Raw genomic sequence first — 21,080 nt, 5'->3', positions numbered from 1 at the left:
TCAAATGTCATGTGTCTTTTAATCACATATGTACCAAGTCATTATTGAATACAGTACATAATTGTATAAACCTTTCTTGTGCGTGTCTTTTATTACCTCAAAATCTTAAACTTTGTCTTTGTTACTGAACTAAAAAGTAAGAAAAAGTAAAGAGGACACGTTGTCACACATAAAGGTTGTCACAAAGGTAATGTTGCAGTAATTATTTTGAGACAATTGCACCAATGCTTGTCGTCTTTAGCAGTTTTAAATGTAGGTTTAAACACCCATTTAAAACTGTCTAAATTCAAGACTTTTATTTTGTATTAGCTGGTGGGTGATTAGGTGAAAACAATAAAGATGAAATTTAAATTAAAATTTAGACAAAAAACAATTAATTTCAATACACATACGAAGGGTGTTTTTCATACTGGCATTCAACAAAATAAATGCTCTGGTCTCCCCTCTTAAAATTCAACTCTTAAAAATCAACTTCAAAGGCTCTTATTTCACTTTCATTTAAAATCTGTTTTATATAAGGTTCTTTAAAACGTGTCACACATTTGTCTTAGTTTTAAATACAGTCCTTGGTGTCTATAATTTTATTGATATAGCTCTATATGTAGCATTGTTAAAACATGAGACTTTTATTAAATAATTTATATGTAGCTGTGCTTGACTTTTGCGGCGCTGCGCAGATCGATCAGCGTATGACACAAAAATGCCGCGCGAGCTGTCCGAAAGCACTTCTTTCGAAACACTCTCGCGATACTTTTCTCTTACGCTTGGGTCTGCGCAGCACTGTAGGTAGTCGGACACACCTATTGGCTCCAACAATCTATTACATCATTCCCATCCATATCAGCATTCCTCTATTTGGTTTTACAAAGGTCCCCTACAATAAGAGGAAAAATATTTTATTATTATTTTTATACATTTATGGAAAAAATATATTCATAAATGCAAATGTAGTCTTTTATATGAATACATTTTATCAAAGTAATAAGAAAACAATTATAACATAAGCTAAATGTAAATATTTTATATATTTCTGTAACGCTTGATTTACCCCCTGGCTTTGTTCAAATAAATAAATAAAATAAAATCAGCCCTTCCTCCTCTACTCTTCCGAACGTAGTGACGCAACGTACGCGGTTGCGTCATGACGTCGGGATGGCTGTGATGACGACGGGGTTTCACAGTGGGACGAGCCGACTCTGCAAATGGCTACGAGGTGCGATTTGTTGATTTGTTCATCGTTAATCTCCTCTCGTGCGGCTCGGAAGAAAGCGAACGACCGCTCTGCCTCACAGGCCGCCCTCAGGTGAGTGCAACGGGTGCTTTGGGGTCGGGATGCAGCTGTTTTTCGTGGTGTTTTCAGGCCTTATCTGAGGGGTCCGCCCTCTACCTCGCGACAACAACAACAACATCAGACACCGAACGGGCCTCTGCTGGGGATAAACGTCCAAAGTGGTTCTTCTAAAGGCTCAAACGGCATCTCGCCAGGATGTTTGGTGCTGCAAAGGGCGTCTCGTTTAAACTTGATCACATTAGACGTTGGAAACGCGACATTCCCACTCGATTTTTGTCGGTTAATTTGCTCGCGCTCCAGTCAGTCAGTCAGTGAATCAGCCGCCGCGCGACTGACTGACTGACAGATCGAGCCCCTTATGGAAATTTGCTATGGTAACCAATTTCTGACAAACATTTGCCATGTTAACCATTTTAGAGAAATTTGCCTTGTTCATCACTTGGCATCCAGTTCCCCAAAATGCAGAACAGTTTTTTTTTTCAGTTACTGTTATTACGACAAAACTTGGCATCAGTCACTGTTGCAATACAATTGTATGTAAGTTAATAGTTACTGCTGAAAGTAGATTTGTAAATCGTCATAGCAACAGTGAATACATTTATAGTTTTTTAGACGAATACTATGATCGTATCGTGGTTGTTTGACAGTTGGGTTTTCCTTTCAGAATCATTCTTTCGTTTGGTTTCATTTTCTGTTGTGATGGTTGTCATACTTAAGTTAATAATAAAACATTAAATGCAGTGTCAGATATTTGCGTTGAACTCGTGGTCACCATGGTAAAAACTATAGCGTTTATTGTGTCTTATACAGCCATAAAAATGATGTCAGATCTCATGCAAACCGTAAAAGATATTTATAAGTAACGTTAACATAATCATTCATTTATTTCCTGCTTTTATGACAGTGATGGGTACTACCAAAAACTAATATTTTGGTGCAGGCTGGTGGTCACCATGGTAAATTTTCAAAGAGGCCTGAAGACACGAGTATTTGTTTTGTTTGCATTTGGTTAATAGGTGATTTTGCAGGAACCTTCTGCTCTTGTTTTGGTGTCAAATTTCTCATGTGTGGTGAACCTGAGTCATGACGTGTTGTGATTGACTGGAATGAAATTAATCTGGTTAAGAATCAGCCAAGCAGGCTGAATCAGGCACATGCGTGGCTTATGAATGCTAAAGTATACAATCTGAATGATTGTGTGACAGCACGTCTGTAACTGTGTTAAGGGTCAGTGAACTAAAGTGACGGGGTGGGGGTGCTTAAGTTTATGAATGAAGCAGCTGATCTCCACCAATGATGGAATATAATGAAGACTTAAGCCTGAGGTTGTACTAGTTAACATTAATGCATTAGTTAACATGAACTAACAATAAACAATACCTCTACATCAATGATTAATCTTAGTTTTTGTTTATTTCAGCATTTACTAAAACATTTTTTAAATTAAAAGTTGTAACTTAACATTAGTTAATGCACAATGAACTAACATTTGTTTATACCACGGGTCTGTTGGATGCTTCTGATTGGCTGAGAAGTGTTCCATGGGAGTTGATTATTTTTCAATAAACGCACACCTAAACTGTCAAATGTCTTAAAAATAGTCACCAGAGCAATGTTTGTGGTAATCGTGGTATAAGAGGAATAATTGACTAATTTGAAAATAATGCTTTGCGTTGTCATCTTCTTATAATTCAACGGCCCGTCGTCAATTATTTCTTACATAGAACAGTTGTATTGGCATTAACTAACATTAATAAATATTAGTAAATACAACCGTATTGTAAAGTGTTACCGCTATTTTTGCAGTGACTAAAGCAACTGTTATTCATATGTATGAAAATATAGATGTAAAGAAACCATATCATATTAAACTAGAACACCTTTTTCTGTACTTTGAACATTTCAGGTAGGCATGGGCCGGTTACCGGTTTCAAGGTATACCGAGGTTTTAAACAGTCAAGGTTTCAAAACCACTAAAATCTTCTGTGATACTGTCTCCAAGGTATGAACTGTGTTGTACAAAAATCATTAAATCATGTGATACATTTGATGTTTACATTTAATATACATTATGAAAATATATATTTTTTGAAAGCGTGTTATAATTTAAAGGGTCTATTTTTACCTGGCATATTTGAAAAGAACACATTTTAGTGTTGCAATGGCAATACCGCAACACTGCGAAACCATGGTATTTTTGCTAATGGTTATCATACCGCCAGAATCTTATACCGGCCCATGCCTAATTTTAGGTTTATCTATTGTCTCAACATTTCAAACGTAACACACTTCTTGAGCTGCCCGAAAGATTTTACTACTTCTGCGCCGCGTGTTGAGTTTCTGCATAAGAGCGCCATCTGGCTTTTGGTTGTAGCGACATTTCGCCATAATTCACTGGGAAGCATAGCAAGCAGAATCGCACAATGTATCATTACACCCCAAGTAAATATATCGAAACCTTATTTTTGCGAGTGGATGCAGTTGCTAAGGACAACTTCAAAATTGTATTTCTAATGTTTTTGCACCCTCACCGCAAGCGACTTTCTCACTGTGTGTCGCCCGTCTCGTTCAATAAGGGCATTTCTAAATCTGGTTGTTATAAACAAATGAGTACCGTCCACTAGAGCTGCACGATTAATCGTTAAAAGATCGTAATCTCAATTCGACCCAGCAAACGATCTAAATTCAGCATTTCGACGATTCAGGTAATTATATTTTCAAGGAGGTAACACGCAGTCTCGGCGGTTCTCTCGAGATTGTGTCACTCTGCTACTGCTAGTCATTGGTGGTCCAAATGGGGGGTTTAGATTTCTAATTTTCAAAGTTTCATAGTTGTATCTCGGCCAAATATTGCCTTACCCTAACATACCACGCATTAGTGGAAAACTTATTCATTCACATTTGATGATTTATAAAGCTTACCCTTATTACTGTTTTTTTGGTCCTGGGTCACATTTGTATTTTGTATAATACAATTCACAAATTTGAGCCGTTGTAAGTTTGTCGTGTTAGTCTTTTTTAGGACCACAAGTGCAGTAGTTACTTTGTAAAGGAATTGTCCATGTAGAGTACAAGAAATTCAGCAGATGTTGGCAAACTGGTGTCATTGCCGTTATTTAAATACCTGCAAATGAATATGACAGCATGCCAAATATCAGGCTGTTTTTTAATAACCGTCTAACTGTTAAGATCAGGGACGAATTAAAAATTGCGTAAATGTGATACAGACCTCTACATGCTGCATGCTTTTTACGATAGTGAAAGAGTTTGTTCAAGAATGAGCGCACAATGAGATTGATCTACAGGACTGTAGGAGTGACACCTGAGATGAACAGAAACACACTGACTGGTTCCTCTGCCCACCTGCAGTCAGTTGACCTGAATGCAAGTTGAGATTTCTCCAGAAAGACAGCGCTTGTCACAGCGGGCACTAACCGTGATATAGAGTCTGTTGTGTTCAAAGAGAACTTTCTACCTGTTTTTGACTATGAGCCAGTATGAAAATGTTTTGCTCGGGGTCAAGACGCAAAACTTTAACTGACTAGTCATTTTAATACTTTTATTTGTATGTGGACAAATTTCATATGAACTAATGTAGTCTCATGTGACAGTGTTGTGACAGTCTCCCGTATCGCCCCTCAGCTGTAGTAAACATGAGAGTTTGTCTATAAGAGATATGTTTTATCAGTGGTTTCCAGTCTGTTTGTATGTGGCCTCCATTGGTAGCGTGTGTCTTGAGTTTTTGGTTGTGGGTGATGTCGCCTTTTGGCCATGAACTGAATGCACACCCTCCTTATGACTCTCAGGAGACACACAAGGGCACTAAAATTTTACCCAAGACACTGTTGACTACTGCTGTTTGGTCTGTGATAACTTTGAGTTTTGTTTTATTCCTCAGTGCATGTTTAGATAATAATATTTAGTACATTTCATATAAAAGATTGGTTGGTGTTGCTAGTTGATAAGCTTACTGAGAAATTAAATATGTTTGGTGTACTTTTGGTATACAAAATACTGGGGTGTTTATACAGGTATAAGGTTTGTCATACTGTTAACAATCTTAGATATTATATTTTCATAAAATACATAAAATACAAGTCTGTGGCTTTTAGTCCGTGTGTATTAGCTTTAAACCATATAGGGCTGCAACTAACGATTATTTTCATAATCGATTAATCGGGTGATATTTTTTCAATTAATCGACTAATCGGATAAAATATAAATATTTACTTAATTTAAATCTTTTCACGTATTATAGCTAAATAAGGCACTAAATTGGGGTATTCACGTGTAGAAGTTTACCTTTAAAAGCGCAAAAGCCACACACTAGTACAGTTTTACTAATATAATATTTTTGACTTAGATTTTTAAATAAAAAACGTTTGTGCAGATTTTAAATGGTAAAACATCTTTAAATGTCAAGAGTCGGGCTGCATAACGATTAATCGCGACTAATCGTTTGCAGAATAAAAGTTTTTGTTTACATTATATAAGTGTGTGTACTGTGTATAATAATTATGTATATATAAATACACACACATTTATGTATAACTTTAAGAAAAATATATATTTATATGTAAGGTATTTATATTTATATATAATATTAATTATCTATAAATATAAAAATGTATATAAACATGTTAATATTTCTTATATATAATAATGTGAACAGGGACTTTTGTTCTGCGGACTATTGGTCGCGATTAATCGTTATGCAGCCCTAGTCAAAATATCAATTAACAAAATGAATTGAATCTTCAGGGATGTGCTGAGAATTTTGACACAGATTAATAAACTAATTTTAATCTTCAGCTTTAGACCTTGATGAATATTAAGATTATTTGTTATTAACAAAATAAATAAGCCATTATAATATGAAATTGGTGGTATACATGAGTTGTTACAGTAATAAAAACCTGGATTTCCCCCTTACTTTAAAACAGATGCTTGTGGTTCATTACGATTTTTATGAAAACCCAACAACAATTAAACAAAAAAACTCACTTGTATTAAAGGAAATTAAAATTTTGTTTACAAAGACTGTTTAATATTTTAAAGTTAGTTTGAAACAAGCTTAAAGAGACTTTGCGCCAATTAGCAAAGTCATTTGTAAATGTAGATCTGTAATCGCTAATGATATTGAAGATGAGTTGCTGTGTGGTCCATTCCTGCATGTTATCAGATGTTCACTGACATGAAGCCCACCAGCACACTTTTGCCCACAAACTACCATCACCACCAGTACAGCTTTATTTGCCTTAATGTGTGAAAAGCCATTTTGTTAAAAATGTTATGCAATAGTTTATTTTCTCTCTCTTCTTACAGGATTCAATGTCATAACACTCAGTGACGGTGGTAACAGAGGATTATTCAAAGCAAACATCACCTTATTGCTTTTAGGAATTTGGTAAGATTCACACACACACATGTTGATGGGAAATGCAGCTACATAATACAACTGTGTCTATTTTGCCTTTTGACATCATTACATTATTACAGTATTTTATGCATTGCTCTGAAATAGCTTAAAGTTTTTTTTAAACAGAGGAACCATTTTATAGTAATGATGACAAGTAAAACGCAAGGAGTGAAAAACAATAAGTCAAGGATTTTGTTGGGATATTAATAATGTTGTATGTGTGTACTATATTTCCCTTTTAAATTCAATTATTTAAAAAAATATATTTCTGAATGTACTAGGCCGGCACGATAATGGGGTGAAACTTGCATTGCAATGTTGTGTTTTCCTACAATGTTTATTGCGATATGAGCAATACTGGATGACTTCACCAGATGACTTATAAAAGCTCAGTTTAAAGGGGAATTAACTTCTTTTTTGTTTGTTTTGATTTATACAGACTGAAGTGAACAAGGAAGAGGGAACAAGCCGCAGAAGACAGAAAGCATTGCACCCACACTCCTTCACGGGGCTATGGTAAAGAAACATTACTAAAATATATTTTTCCTTCTGCGCATATCCTAAACAGCGATTGCAACACAAAATGGGAAGCTATTCATTGATTGCACAGGTTTTTAATCAGCTAAAATGTGTCAAAGTCCCGTCCAGACTGCTTTCTCAGCAGAAATCAATGTCTTCTTTAGACAAACAAACAGACAGGAGTTGTGTATGAGACAGGAGATGTGTGAATCTCACTAGTGTGCTTCTGGTTATTAAACTAGCCCCATCGAAGACATAACCAAATGGCAGATATAAAAACATAACCAGGCTAGAGATACACAAAGGAACTGCATTACTTAAATTTTCTTTTTTTTAACATTGTCTTATAAAGTTAATCGAAAAAGTTAAGCCAGTTGATGCTGTGTGCTACAGTCATTTTATCAAACCCTCACCATGGTAAAATCAATATAATGTAGCTAACCCAACTCTTTATTTTTTCGTATTCCTGTATGTGTTTTGAGTCTGTGTATTTCTACGTTGAATTTTGGTTAGGTTAGTCTGTGCTGACAGTTTAACACATCTCTCTGGTCTCTGTGTGAATGCTGATGGATGTGTTTGTTTACACATTCCCAGTGAGTTATGTGTATTCTTGTTTATTTGCTTGTCTGTCTGTGTGTACACTGTAATTCTGTGCCCGTGCCCACAATGGGTCGCCCCCCTGGCCTGGCCCCCTTAGTGTGTGTACTGAACCAAGTTAATGCCCATTTTCAGCTCTACGCAAAGATAGACACAGTAATGATCCAGCAAACACATACATAAACATCTATGATCTGTTACCTGACTGGTTTATAAACTTTTTATTGCTGGGCCTCAGACCGAAGTTTTCTCCTGAATTGCAAATTAGTAACAGTACAGACTAATTTATTAACCAGACTAATTAATGTCTTGTTAGTGTTAATTAGCGTCAATTAAATAGTTTGTGTCTTATTTTCTATTATTAAACAATTTTAATTAAGTTAATAAAGTTTTTAGCACAACATCTCAGGTGAGCTGTCACTGTCCAAAAGAGAGCGACATCATTGAACATCTGGTTTTTGGTACACCGTGTTCAGCTTTTTACTCACTGATTTAATAAAGATTACCTGTCAGTACCTGAATTTGTCAGACATTAATTCACTTTTATTATTATTAAGTCACTCCCATAAATATCTGAACTGCTTGTGTGCTGCTTGGGATTAAGCCTTGAATGAGAATGCTCTTATTTGATTCTGCCAACAAATCTGTATTTCTGAATGGCCTGAGGCTGGGATTAAGCAGATTTGAAGCGAAAGTATTTGATGAACATATAATACGTGCTGAAAGCATTTGGTTAATATCATCATCTTATTTTTTTGACTGAGTTTGGGTTTAGTGTTTTTGGATTTGAGCTCCTCGTATATAACCACAAGTCATCCATGCAGTCTAAACCTTTTTTACCAGTTTGAACATTCAAGGTCACTGCCGACCGTATCCTCTAATTCCTGAGTATAGACATAATGGTAGGACTCTTAGAGGATTTTGCCCTTACTGATGTGAAGTGTTATGCACTCAATATGCTTAGAAACTAAAAGATTGGCCAAAAGTGTGTATGTTTATCAAATCTTTTGAAGGTAGTTATTGTGCTTTTGTTAAAGAAAATATGTGTCTTCATGGGATGTTGTTTGCAAAACTATCCCATGATGCACCTCATGACGTTGGTCAAGAGAATGACCAAAGTGTACTCAAAGAAAAGATATTAGTGATTTTATTTTGTGTATCCAAACTTCGGACTGCTAGTTTATGCGTTAGTGTCTTTAGCTGTTATAGTTGTGATGGTTTGTGTGAGTGTATATATTTGATTATTTGATGATTTTCCATTTGTGCAAGTGAGAAGGTATGATTTACCGTAACACATTGCCCTTAGACGCTTGCGTTAAGACGGCATACTACGTCTATCCAATTACAAGAGTGCCTGTTATGTCAGAAATAGCAAGGGGAAGTCACTGCAAACTCTGCCTTTGTCCTTACAACTCCTATGAACCCCAGCCAACAGTAGTATTGGATTAGGAAATGTTGTGACTACTTTGTCCTCGGTTTATCTGAGGTATTCACTAACTTAATTACAGGTTTAGCCGTGAGCAATGTTATATCTGTATAACAGTTAGACTTTTGGCCCCTGGGAGTAATAAAACTGGAAAATGACGTGTCAACACAATTTATGTTTAACATTTGATAAGCACTGTTGTAGTAGGAGACTGTATATAGCATGTGAAACTCAATGATCATGTTCTGTCTGACAGGAGGAGGAGGGGCAGCAAAGTCTGGAGTGCATCCAGGCCAATCACATTTTCCCTCGGAAGCCCCCCGTCCTTGATGAAGATGATCTTCAGGTAAGCAGAGATGAAGACTTTTTTTTTTACCAAAATTAACTTTTTTTTTGTGCTGCATAGGTATATGTGATCAATAATCTATTATATTTATGTAGAGGTTTGGTTTGACATTCATTTTACAGTTGTCTGATATGATGTCATTGCAGGTGCCCTTTCCAGAGCTACATGGAGAATTTACAAAGTATGTGGGGCGGGCGGAGGATGCCGTCATCGCTATGTCCCCTTACCGACTGCACATCAAGTTCAAAGAGTCAGTTGTTAATGTGAGTGTTACATCGTTGTCACATGCTTATTTGTACATTTACATTTTGGGGACAAGGTCAATGAAAAGTCCAATTTTTCCTTGTCTATACCAAGCAGGGTTCCCATGGGTCCTTGAAATACTTGAAAGTTTTGAATCTGGGAAGTTTTTGAAAATATACATTCATAGATACAGGTCATTGAAAGTGATTGAATCTATTTTATGCAAGACGTTTTCTGAAAAGAAATCCATATTATTCCCTGTGTAGTGTAGGATAATATCATAAAAATTCTAGATTTTTTTAAGCACACGTGCTAAACTGTTCGCTTTAAATGCTTATATCTTCTGTATGTGAATGTTGATTCATACCAAAATGCTTTTTTGCATAGTTGACACATGAAAACGTCTCGGGTTACGTATGTAACTGTTGTTCCCTGAGAAGGGAATGAGACGCTGCGTCTCCCTTGCCATACTTCCTGCGTCACCCTGTCTTTGTCGTTAAACCTCACCATTGGTTGAATTTGATATACACATTCAGACACACTTAAACCTCATTCACACAGACCTCTGGTCCCAGAAAATACCCGTAAAATTGCCAGACAAGCATCTGTGTGAACAAAAACTCGTTCCGTTAATCTTCTGGGATCGTTGCCGGAAAGAGGACCTAGTAAGATACGCGGGTAACCCTCTGTGTGAACAAGAATGCCGTAAAGGGCGTGTCGAAGTGAGGACGCGCGCGTCATCATCACAACACAAGTTATGGTTCAGCTCCTTACAACGAGAGATAACATGCATATAAAAATTCACCACGAGAAATGTTGCAAACTAGATTGAAGCAGTTATCAGGAAATGATATATGAGACGCATAAACAATGACACACGTGCCGTAGTGAGGACGCGCGTGTCATGGCAACATGAAGTTGGTTCAACTCTTTAAAATGAGGGATTTACAACATTCACTACGAGAAATGTCAGCAAACTGGACTGAAGCAGATATCAGGTAAGTTACCTCGTTACTTACTGCGTTGAAACGGAGATCATTCAGCAGCATAAAAGAATATCGCGTCACGTGCTCATTTGAGCTATAATAAACGAAAATACCCGCATGTCATCCCAACGAGATATATTGTTCAGCTCCTCAAAATGCGGGTTTTTAATGCATATAAACAATCACGATGAGAAATGTCTGAAAACTGTATCAAAGCAGAAATCAGGGAGCTTGTCAAATATCCACTCTGAAGCTGAGATCATTCACCAGAATAGAACTGTGCATTCACGCGCTACTTTGTAGTCTTATCATAAACAAAAATGCACGCGAGTTGTTTCTGGAGAGAGAAATACCGTAATATATAATATGCAAACTTCAGACGCTGCGTGGAAGAGAGGGCGGGACTTTCAACATGTCACGTGTCTTTCCGGGACCATCAGATGCCGTGTAATCTTGGCAGTGTGAACGAACAAAAACTCTTAACTATTCCGGAAAAATCCAGGTTGCATTTTACGTGTATTTTACGGAATTTCTGTGTGAAAAGGGCTTTACACTCAGAGGTGTCCCCAAAGTGTCAACGCAGTGACACAGCGCAAGTTCCCTCGAAAGGGAACTGTAACAATGTATCTTAAAAGGTAACATGATGTAACCTTGCTCTCAAATGTGTCCCAACATTTAGTCCTTGAATTTGAGGGTAATGGACCTGGAAAGTCCTTGAAAGGTCCTTGAATTTGAAGTTAACTAAGGTGTGGGAACCCTGACCAAATCTTCTGATTCAACTGGTTTATCATTTCACATTTTGGCTACATTTACAGTGCACTTGAAATTACCCGGTGACTCAGATCAAAGTTTTTGTTTTAAAGGGGTCATGACATTAGAAATAGACTTTGCCTTGATCTATTGATATATAACAGGTATCATTAATACATCCCGCAAGTTTTATAGTTTTAAACGGCATCATATTCAATAACAAAAGGATTTATGTAATCCTTTTCCAAAAAACTGAATAAAAACTGGCTAAATTAGTGACGTACATATAGACCATTTTTCTGGACACTGGTCCAGAAGCACTTAATGTTTCAGTTTTTTAACACTACATAAATGTTGGGATAAAATACAACTAACAGAACATATAGAACTGAACTAAAAAGTTAAACAAACATCTTTAAGATATATGTGAAATATAGAAATTGGTTACAAAACTGAAACAGGAAGTGTTTCTGGACCAGTGTTGTTTACATCTTGCAAAATGGTCTATAGACATACTTATTTTCTTTGGACCTGCCTCCTCCAGGTCTGCAGCCTTTCCCTTCATATTATTGGCTCCGGTCAATGGCGTTCAGTCAGAGGAGAGACTCGGAGAAAGAAAAGGTCATAAATTACTTAAATGTCTAATGTATTTTGGAAAAACTTGAGTAATATTATAAGTACACCTTAGAGAACATTATACAATAATAAAAAAGGTGTCATGAACCCTTTAGATGTGAGCATTTTTTTAAACATAAATGAACATTTGTCATAATTGTGCTTGTAATTATACGTCAGATATAACACTTATCAGGTTGCCAAGTGTTTAGCCAAGCGTAAAACTGGACTGTGGTCACTTTTGATGTAGTGAATGTGTCTCATAACGTATAATGGATTGCCGGTCCAGTGGTCTCTAAAAGATGTTGTGTCTGGAATGATGCTAAATTTAGAGGCCACACATTATGTGAAGGGCATTTAGGGACAGCGAGCCACAGTTACATCAGACGTTCTGGCAGTGGCTGTATGTCTGTATTGAACAGCTCGATCTTTATTCGCTCTATACCCTCACTGTTTTTCTTGAGCCTGTTGCTATGGATTCAGTGGCTTTTTAATTGGGATCGTCCACCTCCACGCTTTCAACCTGGTACTATATTAAGACGCATATTAAGGTTCTGGTTACATTCTTACAGTCAGCTCTACTGTGCCGCTGTAGCCCTCATAGATCAGGAGGTATGATCAAAAACCGTCTTACATGCCAGCAAAGCACATAGGACAACTTGTTCCTTGAAAGGATAGTTTGGCCAAAAATAAAAATTACCCCATGATCAGGCCCAAACGCAATCCGTGCCTGCAGATTTTCGCTGAGAACTCGGCGTGAGTCATTGACAATAAGCACACATACATAGCCTATCTCGAGCGTTTGTGAGCGGCATTGACGGGTACATAAACCCTGTCAACAACAAAATCACCAGCTAACTTACTTTAAAATTGCAAGGAATATAGACTAATACAATAACTTAAATAAACCCAAAACAAAATTCCACTTACAGTTCTCATAGACACGCATTTGATCAACTGGCTATCCTCCAGACATGACAGACCACGTCTTATCTCATTTCGGGCGTGCGGTGCACATGCTCACTCGCGGTGTGAAGCGCGTCCGTGCTATTCTCCGAGATGTTTTATGAACTGGCTAGTTATCCTAGAGACAGTGACGGTCCGGACTAGGGATGGGCATTCGATTAAGTTTTCTTTGTCGATCGTCGGGAGAATTAACGATCGACTATCGATTAATCATTAATATTTTTATAATAAAATTTGTTATTTAACTTTTATACTTAAAAAATGCAATGAATACAAATATACAGCGTGTTTTTCCTCGATGAGACCTTTATTACAAGATCAACTTGTGGCAGACAGTTAAACTATGTTTCAAACATACTGTATATGTGCGTGCATGTGCGGTGCTCTAAAGCAGCGGAACCTGCAGCTGCGAGCCAGCGTTCTAAAATAGAGACCTCATTATTAGTTCCAAAATAAAAAATTCAGATTCATGTTTAACATTAAATTAAACAAAAAACATAATACTTAGATCTGAAAGGTTTTGTCAAAATGTAACTCAAAATTATTCAAGCCAGAAGAAAGTGCAAGATATTAGCCTTCCTAACATTAGGCTATAACAAATTAAGCTACTTAAAGCCTCGTGAAAAATAACTAACTTTAGAAATTCGCATAAAACTTCTGCACCAGTCTACTGATTTTTTTTGAGAAATAAAAGCATGTTTTGGGGTCAGACGCGACCGCAATCCATGGTGACCGTCAGTCCAGCCGCCGCCGAAAACAGCCGCTCCGAGGAGACTGACCGGGATGCACAGGTACCTCAGCGCTAACTTATTCCGCATACAGAGTATGTGTGAAACAGCGTACGTTTTGTGAGCCCCATTTACCATTGTATAATTATACTAACATAGTCTTTTAGTTTTTATTTGTTGTAAAACAACAGTAGACATTTACTATGGTCTCCAACTCCGCAATATACCATAACCATGGTATTTGTAGTAAAATTGCGAAAATACAAATCGTTTTTAATCTGCAAAAAAAAAAAACATTTTCACAATGATAAAATCATGGCTAATTTTCCTAAGGTAGTAATTACAAAATTATATATGTTTGAAAGACGGAGATGCGCACCTTTCAATCTATTACATAACAGAGCGAGGCCAGAGACAAACGTGCTCATAAACGGGAGTAATATGGAATAATGTGTGCATCTTTGAATAACTGTAATTTTAAATATATTTTTGTCATATAAAGTTTTGAGACATGGCCTAATAATGCTTTTTTTACTTTTATTGCTCATTTAGACTTATTGTGCGGGTAACAGCGGTTTTGACGCATTTACCTCAGAGATTATTTTAGCAATATTGCTTTTTTCCGGTAATAATAATACAATTTATATTTCAATCCTGTTTCATTGTCTGTTTATTCATTTCATTATGCTGTTATGTTAATGTGATGATATTTATTTGCCATATGAAACGTGCCGTTATATGAATACTTTTGTATAATATTCAAATATATTCGGAATAATGTGTGCATCTTTGAATAACTGTAGGAATACAGTTGCTTATTTTTGTCATAAAGTTTTGAGAAATAATAATATTGTGAGGATTTATTTCCATATGAGACGCTTTTTGTCGTTCGAATACTCTCGTTTATTATTTGGAAATCATATACATACATAGTAGGAAATATATAATGTGGAAGGGTAGACTTGCAAAGTTACTCTGCTTATTTTTATTTATGATATATGTGGAGATAAATAAAGCATTGCAAAACTGCTGATTTGATCCATTCAGATCCTGACCACCAGGCTAGAGATTTTAAACATCCTTAATACACACTTATTAGTCTGTCAAATAATATCTAAAATATATTGTTTTGTAAAAAAAATGATGCTGTGTTCTATTGTTTATGCGGAAAAGTGTTTACAGAAAGTGTCAATCACATGAATGTTTCATATGCAGAGTAAGCGGTCAGCAGCGCACTGCAACGGGTGCTTGACGGATTCGCCGCACACATACGCAGACGCACTGCATACTGAGTATTTGTGAAACAGGAGTAAAATAAAAAATGCATTTGATTAATTGATAACAAATTACGAAATCGACGAAATTCTTAACAATCAATTATCGATCGTCGATTAATTATGCCCATCCCTAGTCCGGACCACGTCTTTCTCATTTCGGCTGTGTGGCGCGTCCCTGGCTCGTGGTGTAATGCGCATACGCGCTATTCTCCAAGATGCACTTGACGACCTTTTGTGCAGCGATTTTTTTTTTTTTCTTTTTTTGGACGACTTAGTTAAGGCAGTAGGTTGTCCAAGCATAGGCGGGCCGCCTTAATTTAAATGTGCTGCGGGAAACCCTGTCATTCAATGGATTCAGCAATGTGGAATGACGAGTATGCGAACTTCACGCTAGTTTGCTTGTTCAGTTAATTTAGCCTATTCAACCTTCCAGGTAAGTTCTGTATGCTATGGTTTATCGTTTAAATAACTGATAACATTACTTTAACGTACAGACATCTATTCAGTCTGCTATTGTTTAGTTGAATAACTTGGCTTTCCAGTTTAAATGTCTGTTCTCCGGCTTGGATTTTGTGAAATAATTTTCTAAATAAACGCGACGTATAGTCCACTGTGACTTATATATGTTATTTCGTCTTAATGGTGCATTTTTGAATGATGCGGCTTATACTCCGGTGCAGCTTATAGTCCGGAAAGTACGGTATATTGGAAAATGTCCTGGCTGTTCCAAGCTAATGGTGGTAAATGGTGCTTTTGATTTGAAGCTCCTTACAGAAGTAATCCACACAGCTCCAGGGTGTTAATAAAGGCCTTCTGAGGGCAATTGATGTAATTTTGTAAGAATATCAACATTTGTGTATTGGTAGAGGATGCTCTTATTATATTTATAATGGAATAGCCAGCACATTTTCTAATATAACTCCGATTGTGTTTGTTTGAAAAAAGATAATCATATACATCGAGAATGGCTAAAGGGTGAGTAATTCATATTTCGCTGAACTATCCCTTTAAGCAACAGGTATTTTTTTGTTCACATCTTTATAAATATCAGACATTTTCACAAACTTGATGTCACATGATGCCACAGATCTGCTATTGAGTTTTTAATTGCAAATAACCCTGAGCATTCCTGAACCTTTGTCCTTTTGTTAGTGAATAAACGAATAAGGCAGATGGATTTGTTACTAAAAAGTTCAGTGCTCTGATTCATCTGATCTGATCTGTGTCAGTCACATATTCAGTAAATGAGTGTGACTCTCTGTGTGCCTGTGAATGAGAGGGTGTGTTGTGTGTTTGAGATACAGTAAGTGTGTTGTACTTGCGTAGCTGCGCTGATGTGACCGCAGGCCTGTGTGTGATGCAACACAAGTGTTGTAACTGAGAGAAGAAATAAAAATGCAGCGTAAGGAAGAAGGACGCTGAAACCCTTCATTTTATTTAGTATGGGTCACTTTTCACCGTAATTTGTGTTCCCACAGCTCGGTGGTAGAGTATTGCATTAGCAGCACAATGACCATGGCTTGGATCCCCAGGGAACGCGCATACTGATAAAAAGTTTAACTTGAATGCACTTTAAGTCATTTTAAATAAAGCGTCTGCCAGATGCATAAATATAAAATGTGCTGAAGTACATGTGCCAAAGGAATGTCGAGTGTGGTCATATTATTGCGTTGGAAATAAACCACAGCCCAGGAATTTGTGTATGACAGACAAGCCAAAACTCGAACTGTGCACATTCATTTTATGCAAACCTCTTTATTTTCTCTCACTGTATGTCTTTGTGAACAGAGCTGTTCGTGTGAGGTGTCAGTAAGTAATGACACGACGGTCCGTCTGCATGCTACTGCAGTTTTTGCATGTGGTTTGTCAAGGTGTGATCAAAACTGCGTTTTCACAATCGCTACACTGATTAGCATGGCAGATTTCGGGCCTAATGTTGAATACTTGAGCTTTGAAACAAAGAATGAGTTTGTCTTAAAATAAGCTGCAGAATTTAATCACTAACAAATTAGTGATTACTTAAAGCCCAGGTATAAAAATGTGTAAAGCAGGTGGATTAAATCATTAGCATTGTTTTGGTTTATGTCGTCTGGTTTTAAACACTGTGGTGTGTGATGCTCGACTCACAAAATAACTACGGCACCTCTCTATCATTTCTGTCTCACTTTCTGTCTGACTCTCGTTCTGTCTCTCACTCTCTGTCTCTCTCCATCAGGTTCCCCTGCAGCTGATAGAAAGTGTTGAATGTCGGGACATTTTCCAGCTGCACATCACCTGCAAAGACTGCAAGGTCATCAGGTGAGGCTTCATCATATCAACAGATCAAATCAAAAAAGTTATGGGTTGTCTGTCTTCTGTCTGTATCTCTGACGTAAAGAAATATGAGTGATAATGTCACAAAGTGACACAGTAGATCTTGTGGGTTTTTCGTTTTTTAACAGGTGCCAGTTCTCCACGTTTGAGCAGGGTCAGGAGTGGCTAAAGAGGCTGAGTGCTGCCGTCCGTCCTCCAGCTCACATAGAGGAGCTCTTCTCGTTCGCCTTCCACGCGTGGTGTTTGGAGAAGGAACAGCACGGGGATCTGTGCAGACCAGGTGATCATCAGATCTCGTTTTTTTTTTGTAGTTCAGTTTCTGCACAGATGCGGTTGTCCACATATAGTGAGTATGATGCAAATTTCTTCATCAGAATAGTTCATGCACTAGGGCTGTATATCGCCAACAATTTCCCGATACAAGGCCAAGATACGATACGTATCACGATACAAGACTACTTTAAATTGCATTTTTGTTCGGAATTTAGTAAAATTATTATTGTTATCTATTTATTGTACATTGAATAAGCAGTGTTGTAACAGTTGTGTTTTTGCCAATCATTTATTAGCTTTTGGTGGGGTAACTCGTAGAAATACTTAAAATTAAGTTAGTATAGAACTTTGTTCAAAGCAGTTTAAAAAAAAATTGTGCCTTACTCTAGGCATTATATTTGTCTTTCCTTTAATTATTCTATATCCATCAATATATGTATAAACATGCAGTCAGACTTAATAGTATTTACCTTATTTTCCGCACTATAAGGCGCACATAAGTAAGGGATAATGTAGAGGCAGCCGGTAGTTATCGGGAAATAAGCCCCGACAGTGTGATCAGGACCTGACACGAAGCAGAGGGTCTTGTATCACACTGAAGGGGCTTATTTACCCGATAACTACCGGCTGCCTCTACATTATCCCGCTTATTACACGCTACTTGCCACATAAGAAAAAAACTGGACATGAATATGAATTTGAAACATTTTATTGGCATATTTGTTTTAAATTAACATTTTTATCCTTCCGCGAAACTTTGCACAGATGCATAAAGTGATCGTTAATACCTTATTAAGATCCTCTGCTTCATACTTGTCTGTCTCCATTTTTTTCTCTTTTAGCCAGTCTTTGAGAAGTTTTAATGCCCATTCGGTATTTTTTTGTGTGTTGGCTTCGTAGCTGTCATGCTTTATTTTGTCAAGTTCAGTCTCAGTAAGCTCTCTGTGTCTTGTCGTTGTTCTTTCCGTACATGTTAAGATGAATGTCAAAATTTTCATTCTTAATTGTGGTTGTCCAGTGTTTGTCACAAGATGGCGCCAAACAGTTATCTTTGTTGGCGCGGAGGGATTTAAAACATACAAGTAGCACCGGCTATGCGTTATTACTTTGGAACGGTTATTATTTGAAAAGAACGAACCTGCAATTGTCTCAACTGACCAATCAGAATCAAGCATTCCAGAGAGCCGTGTAATAAAAGCCTTTAATTTTCTCAAAAAATGACAGTGCGCCTTATAATCCAGAGCGCCTTATATATGGATCAAGGCAAACTCCGGGTAAATGTCAAAATGTCAAAAACCCCATATCAAAAGCCTGGTAACTGTCACCAACTTCTGGACTTCTTGTTTATTTTTTTCCCCACTTTATCCCCTCCAGGTGAACATGTGATGTCACGTTTTCACAATGAGGTTGAGCGAATGGGCTTCGACACTCAGAACGCCTGGAGAATATCTGAGATCAACAACAAGTACAAGTAAGTCTTTCAAAAACACAAATGAGCTCTCTGTGTTTAAATGCATCTAAACACATTTTGTCTAGGGCACATGATTCGTAATAAGGGCGGGCACCATTCAGCCTGGTGCCTTGTTCTGATCACTGTGCCCTTTTCTTGCCCCTTGGCATTGCCAGGTTGTGTTCCAGCTACCCTCAACTGCTGTTGGTGCCAGCCTGGATTACAGACTCGGAGTTGGACAATGTGGCAGCCTTCCGCTCCTGGAAGAGAATTCCGTCTGTGGTTTACAGGTTAGTGAGACTCCGATGTATTGACCAGAATCAAACACCATGTCTTAACCAGATAGGACACGTCCAGTGATTTGTTTGTCCGCACTGAGTGTGAAAATGCTTCAAGACACCATCAATCACAAGTCACAGCCAATGAAAAGGATGTGGGGACACTGGAAAGTTTTTATTTAGAAATCAAATGTTTTTGATGACACATTGTTATTTAGGTTAGCAGCATGTTGACAAAAAGTCTTTCTTGTGTTTTTTGTTGTTGTACTGTGCCCATGGTTTCTGTTTATAACTGTTGTATTCACAAAGCTCCTCTCTTTTAGTATTTTTCTGATGTTTTTTTTATTTAAAGCTAGTGATAATTGGTTAACCAAGGACCTTTTGGTGAGTAGCCCAGTTGTTTAACCACTAATTCATCTTTCCTCCAGGCACCAGAGCACCGGGGCGGTGATTGCTCGCTGCGGTCAACCTGAGGTTAGCTGGTGGGGTTGGAGGAACGCAGATGATGAGCACCTGGTGCAGTCCATTGCTAGGGCATGTGCTGTGGACAGCAGGTCCTGTAAAGGCCTTACCAATGGCTCAGTCTCCCGCGAGTACACTAACGGAGCCGACCTCTCGGATGTGGACTTCGGTCAGTAACAGGAATCAAAGATATAAAAGATTTAACATAATAAACAGTGCTTAACATTTTTCAGGTGTTGAAAAACAATGTCAAGTGTTCATATCTTTTTAATTTTTTTATTTTTTTTGCATGCAGATTTAAACATGATATTTAAGTTTAGTTTTCTTGTCACTTTAGACTCGTCCATAACTAACAGCTCAGAGGTGGAGTCACTGGCCATCCAACCTCGTAAACTTTTGATCCTGGATGCCAGGTCTTACGCTGCTGCCGTGGCCAACAGAGCCAAAGGAGGAGGGTGTGAATGTCCAGGTGCTCTTTTACTGATTTTCCTGTAACAGAAACATATATGTAACCCTGGACCACAAAACCAGTCGTAAGTCGCTCGGGTATATTTGTCTTTTATTATTCTTTTATGCCAAAAATCTTTATGATATTAAGTTAAGATCATTCAAGTTTGGTTTTTATGTATCCCCATTGAGTCTGCAAGGTCATTACAGAGGTAAGCCAATATCGAGCGCTTTTCATTAGTAAAATGTGTTCCTGAAGGACTTCATTTGGACTTTAAAGGGGACATATCATGAAAATCTTTTCCATATTTAAGTTCTGTAATTGGGTCCCCAGTGCTTCTGTCAACCTAGAAAATGTGAAAAACTTAGTTTGAGTAAACCGTTCTCCACAAGGATGTGAAAAAATAGGTAATTGAAATTTGGATCCTTGTGATGTCAGAAGGGGATAATACCACCCCTTAATATGCACTATCCAACCACGGCACTGCCATTTAGTTCAGAGATCAGCTCATTTGCATTTAAAAGGACACACCCAAAACAGCACATTTTTGCATCTACAAAGTGACAATTTAAACATGTTATAATAAATTATCTATATGATATTTTGAGCTAGAACTTTAAATAAGGACTCTGGGGACACCAAAGTATTATTTGACAGCTTAAAAAAGTCTTGTGAAATGTCCCCTTTAAATTT

General features: G+C 37.4%; 1 protein-coding gene and 1 long non-coding RNA gene across 7 annotated transcripts in view; one reads left to right on the top strand and one right to left on the bottom strand.

Moving 5' to 3' along the window:
* Nucleotides 1-1,191, bottom strand: LOC141363991 (uncharacterized). Its single transcript, XR_012369738.1, has 2 exons — nt 1,049-1,191; nt 1-874 (listed from the first exon to the last, which is right to left on the bottom strand). It is a non-coding gene; the product is annotated as an uncharacterized lncRNA (long non-coding RNA).
* mtmr3 (myotubularin related protein 3) overlaps nt 1,164-21,080 on the top strand; it is a 38,467-nt gene continuing 18,550 nt past the window's right edge. For 3 of the 6 annotated variants that reach the window (XM_055168712.2, XM_055168714.2, XM_055168708.2), the window contains exons 1-12: nt 1,164-1,303; nt 6,617-6,698; nt 7,150-7,226; nt 9,509-9,598; nt 9,745-9,861; nt 16,952-16,972; nt 17,379-17,461; nt 17,605-17,756; nt 19,124-19,220; nt 19,376-19,489; nt 19,906-20,108; nt 20,277-20,408. In XM_055168712.2, the coding sequence (XP_055024687.2) occupies nt 7,224-7,226; nt 9,509-9,598; nt 9,745-9,861; nt 16,952-16,972; nt 17,379-17,461; nt 17,605-17,756; nt 19,124-19,220; nt 19,376-19,489; nt 19,906-20,108; nt 20,277-20,408 (1,012 nt within the window). In that variant the 5' untranslated portion in view covers nt 1,164-1,303; nt 6,617-6,698; nt 7,150-7,223. Of the gene's footprint in view, nt 1,304-5,128; nt 5,154-6,616; nt 6,699-7,149; nt 7,227-9,508; nt 9,599-9,744; nt 9,862-16,951; nt 16,973-17,378; nt 17,462-17,604; nt 17,757-19,123; nt 19,221-19,375; nt 19,490-19,905; nt 20,109-20,276; nt 20,409-21,080 lie in introns of those variants that run through there. The other 3 variants (XM_055168713.2, XM_055168711.2, XM_055168710.2) reach the window with 2 other exon arrangements.

The sequence above is a fragment of the Misgurnus anguillicaudatus genome, chromosome 5, assembly GCF_027580225.2.
Source record: "Misgurnus anguillicaudatus chromosome 5, ASM2758022v2, whole genome shotgun sequence".
NCBI classification, from domain to species: Eukaryota; Metazoa; Chordata; class Actinopteri; order Cypriniformes; family Cobitidae; genus Misgurnus; species Misgurnus anguillicaudatus.
The sequence above is the reverse complement of the archived record's forward strand: the minus strand, read 5'-3'. Positions and strand labels throughout refer to the sequence as shown.